The 7,610-nt window shown below is 39.6% G+C and overlaps 1 protein-coding gene across 1 annotated transcript; it reads left to right on the top strand.

The window, feature by feature from the left end:
* Positions 1 to 216: 216 nt before the first annotated feature.
* LINGO2 (leucine rich repeat and Ig domain containing 2) lies at positions 217 to 2,889 on the top strand. The gene has a single exon (XM_008577305.1). It carries the CDS (start codon positions 304 to 306, stop codon positions 2,122 to 2,124), a length of 1,821 nt encoding a protein of 606 aa, XP_008575527.1. The 5' UTR covers positions 217 to 303; the 3' UTR covers positions 2,125 to 2,889.
* The last annotated feature ends 4,721 nt before the right edge of the window (positions 2,890 to 7,610 follow it).

Here is a 7,610-nt window from a genome sequence, read left to right as displayed (position 1 = left end):
TGATTGATTCCAAATCCTGTGTCCTTCCCATTATCTTCACTGCTTATTTATGCTCCTTCCCTTACCTGTGTCCTAACTCAGCTTCTCTTCCTCCCTTCTTTTGCCCCTTCCATGCAGGCCCGCATGGCAGTCCTTAGGTTGAAGCCCGTACCGATTGATTTCAAATCCTGTGTCCTTCCCATTATCTTCACTGCTTATTTATGCTCCTTCACTTACCTGTGTCCTAACTCAGCTTCTCTTCCTCCCTTCTTTTGCCCCTTCCATGCAGGCCCGTGACCAAGGAGTAGATTAAGAAGTGGAGTCATGCTTCACACGGCCATATCATGCTGGCAGCCGTTCCTGGGTCTGGCAGTGGTGTTAATCTTCATGGGATCCACCATTGGCTGTCCCGCTCGCTGTGAGTGCTCTGCCCAGAACAAATCTGTGAGCTGCCACAGAAGGCGGTTGATCGCCATTCCAGAGGGCATTCCCATCGAGACCAAAATCTTGGACCTAAGTAAAAACAGGCTGAAAAGCGTCAACCCTGAAGAGTTCATATCATATCCTCTGCTGGAGGAGATAGACTTGAGTGACAACATCATCACCAATGTGGAACCGGGAGCATTTAACAATCTCTTTAACCTGCGTTCCCTTCGCCTGAAAGGCAATCGCCTGAAGTTGGTCCCTTTGGGGGTATTCACAGGGCTGTCCAACCTCACCAAGCTTGACATCAGTGAGAATAAGATTGTCATTTTACTGGACTACATGTTCCAGGATCTGCATAACCTAAAGTCTCTAGAAGTAGGGGACAATGATTTGGTTTATATATCACACAGGGCCTTTAGTGGGCTACTTAGCTTGGAGCAGCTCACCCTGGAGAAATGCAATTTAACAGCAGTACCAACAGAAGCCCTCTCCCACCTCCGCAGTCTCATCAGCCTGCATCTGAAGCATCTCAATATCAACAATATGCCCGTGTATGCCTTTAAAAGATTGTTCCACCTGAAACACCTAGAGATTGACTATTGGCCTTTACTAGATATGATGCCTGCCAATAGCCTCTATGGTCTCAACCTCACATCCCTTTCAATCACCAATACCAACCTGTCCACTGTACCCTTCCTTGCCTTTAAACACCTGGTATACCTGACCCACCTTAACCTCTCCTACAATCCCATCAGCACTATTGAAGCAGGCATGTTTTCTGACCTGATCCGCCTTCAGGAGCTTCACATAGTGGGGGCCCAGCTCCGCACCATTGAGCCTCACTCCTTCCAAGGGCTGCGCTTCCTTCGAGTGCTCAATGTGTCTCAGAACCTGCTGGAAACTTTGGAAGAGAATGTCTTCTCCTCCCCTAGGGCTTTGGAGGTTCTGAGCATTAATAACAACCCTCTGGCCTGTGACTGCCGTCTCCTTTGGATCCTACAGCGACAGCCTACCCTGCAGTTTGGTGGTGAGCAGCCCATGTGTGCTGGTCCAGACACCATCCGTGAGAGGTCATTCAAGGATTTCCATAGCACTGCTCTTTCTTTTTACTTTACCTGCAAAAAACCCAAAATCCGTGAAAAAAAGTTGCAGCACCTGCTGGTGGATGAAGGGCAGACAGTCCAGCTAGAGTGCAGTGCTGATGGAGACCCACAGCCTGTGATTTCCTGGGTGACACCCCGAAGGCGTTTCATCACCACTAAGTCCAATGGAAGAGCTACTGTATTGGGCGATGGCACCTTGGAAATCCGCTTTGCCCAGGATCAAGACAGTGGGATGTATGTTTGCATCGCTAGCAATGCTGCTGGGAATGACACCTTCACAGCCTCCTTAACTGTGAAAGGATTCACTTCAGACCGCTTCCTTTATGCGAACAGGACCCCTATGTACATGACCGATTCCAATGACACCATTTCCAATGGCACCAATGCCAATACTTTTTCCCTGGACCTTAAAACAATACTGGTGTCTACAGCCATGGGCTGTTTCACATTCCTGGGAGTGGTTTTATTTTGTTTTCTCCTCCTTTTTGTGTGGAGCCGAGGGAAAGGCAAACACAAAAATAGCATTGACCTTGAATATGTGCCCCGAAAAAACAATGGTGCTGTTGTGGAGGGGGAGGTGGCCGGACCCAGGAGGTTCACCATGAAAATGATCTGAGGGTCCACCACTCACACTACTGTCTGTGTACCTGTTGGTAATCAATAAGACCGTCTGGCACAGGAAATTAGTAGGTTAAGAGGCAGCTTCATGCAGCTGCCCTGTGTCAAGGCAGGGCCCATGGAAGCAGGAGGACTTCTTATGGAGACTCTCCATCTAGAGGCAGGCAGATACATGTCAGAGCCCTTCACAGAGTGGGATACTAATTGTTTGCATTGCAAATATTGGCCTTCTGGGGATCTCAGTAATGAACCTTTGGCTCACGCTCATGGACAATTCAGCATTTTCTACCACTGCAAAAACAAAAGAAAAAATAAAAAGAACAACCTACAGTGTAGGATTTACATATTAAAGACACATTTGTCTAATACATACTCTACAGAAAAATTTGTATCTATGATTATCATTTGTTAAAGCCTTGCATCATACCATATTGTTCGTTCAGCACCACAAAGAGATCAATATATTCTTTACTTTTCTTTCTTCTTTCTTTTTTTGAAACATATATGCTATATCTGTTTTAAAGCAATATGAATGAGAGGTTGTGCTTTTAGTTACTCACCACTATTGATCCAAGTGTGGCTTCACCTTCCTTTACCTGCAGATAACCCTGAGACTAGATCCCTGGAGTCATGGGTGGAGATATGTTGAGAGGTGTGTTTGTGTGATGTAGGGTGCCAAGCAACAGGACTCAAGGCGGAACCGCTCGACTCTGTTAACTTCTGTTACTATAAATAAAGGCATGTGCCTAGTTTTGATACAGAATGGAATATTTTTTATACTTGTAATATCCCACTGGACCAGTTTACTGTAACAATGCCCTTGATTTCTCCAGAAGGTGGTGTTTCACTAGATATACCTGTAAAATGCAAGGTAGGTGTTAATAATGAAAATGATCATTTAACCATCCCTTGATTTTACTTTCATTAATCACTGGGTTAATAGAAAATGGAAGAGGAAATAATGGTTATATATAATCATAGTGTAAACTTTACCAGTAGCTAAGATCAAGAATTCAGATGTTTGAAAGATCTCTGGATAAGATGGCATTCTTCTCAGATGCCACTACAAACCAGGGTGATCCATGCATAACACGATGTTAATGCAGATAAGGGTCTGTTTAAAACATGATTACTGCCTGGAGGCTAGGTGGCTACCTGTCTAAGAGAACATCTTCCTACTGCCACTCTGATGTTCTCTGTTCAAACACGGTACACACAGTATTACCTTGAATAGGTAACTTCAGGTGTCTCCCTATTTCTTTCCCAGTGGATTTTGGTTTTCATTTTGAAAATTATCTTGTGTAGATGAGAGGAATCTGTTATGTCTTTAAAGAGGTAGAAGGTGAATTAAAAACACGGATTTTTTTCCCCACTGATGAAAAACTAAGATTATAGAAGCATAAGTATGTTAGATTGTGCTGGTTCCTTTATCCCTCTGACCCAAGGATATTTGCCCAATTCAGTCTGTATTAATGATCATGATTCAAAGTTACACATTCCAGTATAAAAAAAAATGGTATTATGCCACAACCACCAGTGATCTGATTCAAAGGAGGCATATAGTTCCATTTAGCTAGATGTTGAGTGAATGACTTTCAAAGCATATATTCATAATGATCTGAGAAAGTGTTGAGTGTAGATTGCATTCATGAAATGTCATGTATTTAATTGACATAGCACACATAGGAAATTTCTACATCTTTTGAAAGGGACCAGAATATAGGTCCTCTTTTTGGACAGCATGTAAGCTGGAGTAGAAGATCTTAGGGGTTTGCTTCTTGGCCTACCAGATTGGTGGTTTGACTTTCAAAAAGCTGGCATTTTGTTAGTATTTGGCATTTTTAGGAACTATAATAACATTAAATTGACCCTAATAAAAAAGTGACAGGCCCAGAAATTGTTTTGCCAAATGTATAGCAACAGAGTTAAATCCATTTCTCCCTTAATAAAGTGTAGAAAATGAGATAGAAAGATTGAATAATTGTCTGTTTGAGTCATTTTCTATTTGACTTTCCTGATAACTATCATAGATCTTTTAGAAACTCATTTCCCATTTGTAGCAATTATCTTATAGCTAACAATACAAATCAAGTTCTGTTGTAAATTCTATCACAATTCCAACTCATGTGCAAACGGCGTGAGGTCTTTCAAATTTAAATAACAAAGTTAAAGTGTAGAGATAGTTTTCCAAAAGTTAAGAGAAACTACTTCATCATAATTTTGCAATATTGTAAAGAGCAAGTACTTAACTGTCAAAAGAGCTCACAATTCCAACTCATGTGCAAATGGCGTGAGGTCTTTCAAATTTAAATAACAAAGTTAAAGTGTAGAGATAGTTTTCCAAAAGTTAATAGAAACTACTTCATCATAATTTTGCAATATTGTAAAGAGCAAGTACTTAACTGTCAAAAGAGAGAGAGAAACATTGGGCAATTAAAAAAAGGGCTTTATGATTTTTAACCGCCATTTTCTATCAAAATAAAAGTTAACCAAAAACAGCTGAGAGTGAGATGAAATTGGATTAGACTTGACCCATCCATGAAAAGATTTAGTTAAAAGATTAATTATTATTTCATTGGAAGAAAAGATTGGACTCTCTCAGGAGTTTTCATACTCTGATCCATAGAACAATAGCTATTTAAGCATTCGTCCAAAAAAGAGTTCCATTAACTAATAAATTGGGGAATTGCTGCATTCCATAACTACCTCTTAGAGGTTCAAAATCAATATGAGCCTAATAACTTCTGAAAAGTCCTGTAAACAAGAATCATCCTGTTCAATATTTTATCTTGGATTGTCTCTAGCTTATTTTAATTCTTCTTTTCATGATGTAACTATTAATATCTTCAAAACCTAGAATTCCATAGAACCCAGATTGGTCAACATAAAACCAAAGTAGTACTCTTCTGAAGTATTCCTAAACCTAATGTTTCTAATAAAATTACTGGTTGAATTGACCTCCAATAGATTATGGAAAAATATACCACCTGCATAAGTGTTCAGATCATAAAAATAAATTGACCAGATATTTCCTGGAGAATCAGCTACTTTCTGCCTGAAGCATCATCCTAATGAATTTACAGGTAATTGAACAGACATTTAATATTCTACATTCTCACTCCTGGGTTCCTTTTTATAACTGCAAAACTTTGGCATTCCATTGACTGAAACTCTGAGGCTTTAAAATCCAATTTTACAACAGGATTCATGTGCATGAGTTTTCCCTTATGGCTTCTGATTTACCTCTTTGTTAAACCAAACTAGATGATGATAGAGAATAAAAGCTCAGACCAGCACATGGGCCAACTTTTCCTCTTAAGAATGACATCTTTAAGCTATCTTCTTCCTAGAGAGTTTGTTTGAAAGTATCCTAGGGAGAAATACAGTTATTTGGCTCAACATTTCATTCTGGGTTTACCAGTACTCTGTATATGTATATTAATCATTTTCAGAGAAGTATTTATTCTATCTATTAAATCTCTATAAGAAAAAATTCCCCACCTACAGCCCTAATTTTCTAAGATAATTGATCCATGTCCCCAATATCTGAAATACCTATTATTACAGTACGATAATTCATCCAAACAATTTGGTCGAATGCATTCGTGGTAAGGGATTTCCACTTTTCCAAATTCTTATGCTATTCACTTTTTTAGCTTCTTTTCATTTTTATTGCATTTATAATTATGTGCTTTTCAAATATCTTCCAAGTTTGAAAATGAAAACCAGAAATTGCCAAGACTCATACTTCCCAGTATCTGAGGACATTGGTCAGAACTCTCTGGTTTTGCTCAACTTTCTCAGAAATTTTGCTTATCACCAACAACTCCCTAGTACAAGGCATTCAAGATTTGCTTGACAGTATTCAGGGTGGACTCATTTTTTCATTTTTCTGTCAAATATTTTGTTCTCCTCAGTTCTTGCAAGAGTCCAGAAGTTACAACCTTCTGTGACCCTTTAAAAAAGGATTATTTAAATATCAACTGCACTGAAGCCTGACTTTTGTCACTTTTCATTACTCAAGTAGGAACAAATATATCTCTGTATTAGAAGTACAACAGAGAGGTTGTGATCTTGGGGAAATAAAATTGAGTAGAACCCCATGTAAATTAACTTATACTTCCAGGGTCTCCCTTTATCTCTGTGTCAAGACATTTGTTTTAACTTCAGGGGCTGTGCTCAAAAACTGTTCAACAACACAGAATGTGACTTGAAGCTTTTCTGGAAAGAAAAAATACATCATTTTCAGCCTAGAAGTCCTGACAAAAGGCATATCAAGAATTTAAAGAAAGGTTGCAGGGAGACACTTGGATCCATTTAAATCCAATTTCCTTTATTGCTGATTTCTATAGTTGTTATCTTCTAACTGAAGAAGAATCAGAGGTTATGCTCTTCTTCAACTTTCACTGGTGTGTTTTTTATCCTTCTTCTCTATGTCCTGGTCACCTATAGCTCACATGAGTTATTCCAAATGGATTTTGTGGTATGTGAACCTAGTAATAAAACCTTTGGGGCCAAAGCCATTTATTCTACTCAGTACTTAAAGATTTATCATCTTTATTACTGGAATTAACATTCCCCATTAGACTAACAAATCACTGACTTTCTCCATTGGCTTTGGGAGTTCCATTAAATCCCTTTCGACTAAACCCCTTGATATTTTCCGGTTGAGGAGTTTTGGAGTCATTCTGCCTTTGTGCGTAGAAAGCCTTGAGGAATGAAATATCATTTGACTTACTGATTTTAGGATTTTAAATTTTAGTTAGGCAACATAGGGTATTTCCTGGTACTCTGGCGAACACATCATGAGTGATACCCCTCTTTACCCTTCAAAAGCCTAATGCCAAGAGAGCCTTCTCCTTCTCACTTCAGCAAAAGTATGGGCACAGAAGAAGGACAGCTTCACGACACAGGTCTGCAAGATGAAGTGACAGATGATTTGCCATGACCTTTAGCTAAGTTTACCCAATAAACACGGTGTCTAGGGGCCATAAGTCTAAGCTTACAAGGTTTAGCCAAGTAAACTATGTTTTAAATCAACAATTAATGACGGGTTTTCAGATCTGAAGTTGATTGTTTGGGGAGTAGTAAATGTAGCTGCATGTTTTCACAAGAACTGTAAGGGACTGGAAACTCCTTATCTGTGTGAGCTTTTCAACAGATGGCCTATGATAAAATGTTTGAGACAATAACAAAAGACATGATTAAGCTGTTTGTGAAAGGCTTATTTTTCTAAAACAGGACTGGGGCTGATGTTCTCTTTCCAAATATGGGAATCTGAACAGGACAAACTTGCATGTGCCACAGACTGCCCTTCTCCAGTTTGCCAAGGTTTATAGAACCTCTTCTCCCTCCCCCTCATCCCCTCTTCCTGGAGAATATCCTGAACAGGAAGGAAGAAAAGAGCAGGGACTACTAACTCCCCTAAAACAGCCTGCAGAGGGAAGAAAGCATTGGTATTCCCCCACATTCCTGCCTGCCCGC

The sequence above is a fragment of the Galeopterus variegatus genome, unplaced genomic scaffold (genome assembly GCF_000696425.1).
Source record: "Galeopterus variegatus unplaced genomic scaffold, G_variegatus-3.0.2 Scaffold1484, whole genome shotgun sequence".
Taxonomy (NCBI): domain Eukaryota; kingdom Metazoa; phylum Chordata; class Mammalia; order Dermoptera; family Cynocephalidae; genus Galeopterus; species Galeopterus variegatus.
Note: the sequence above shows the minus strand (reverse complement) of the source record. Positions and strands in the feature narration are given on the sequence as shown.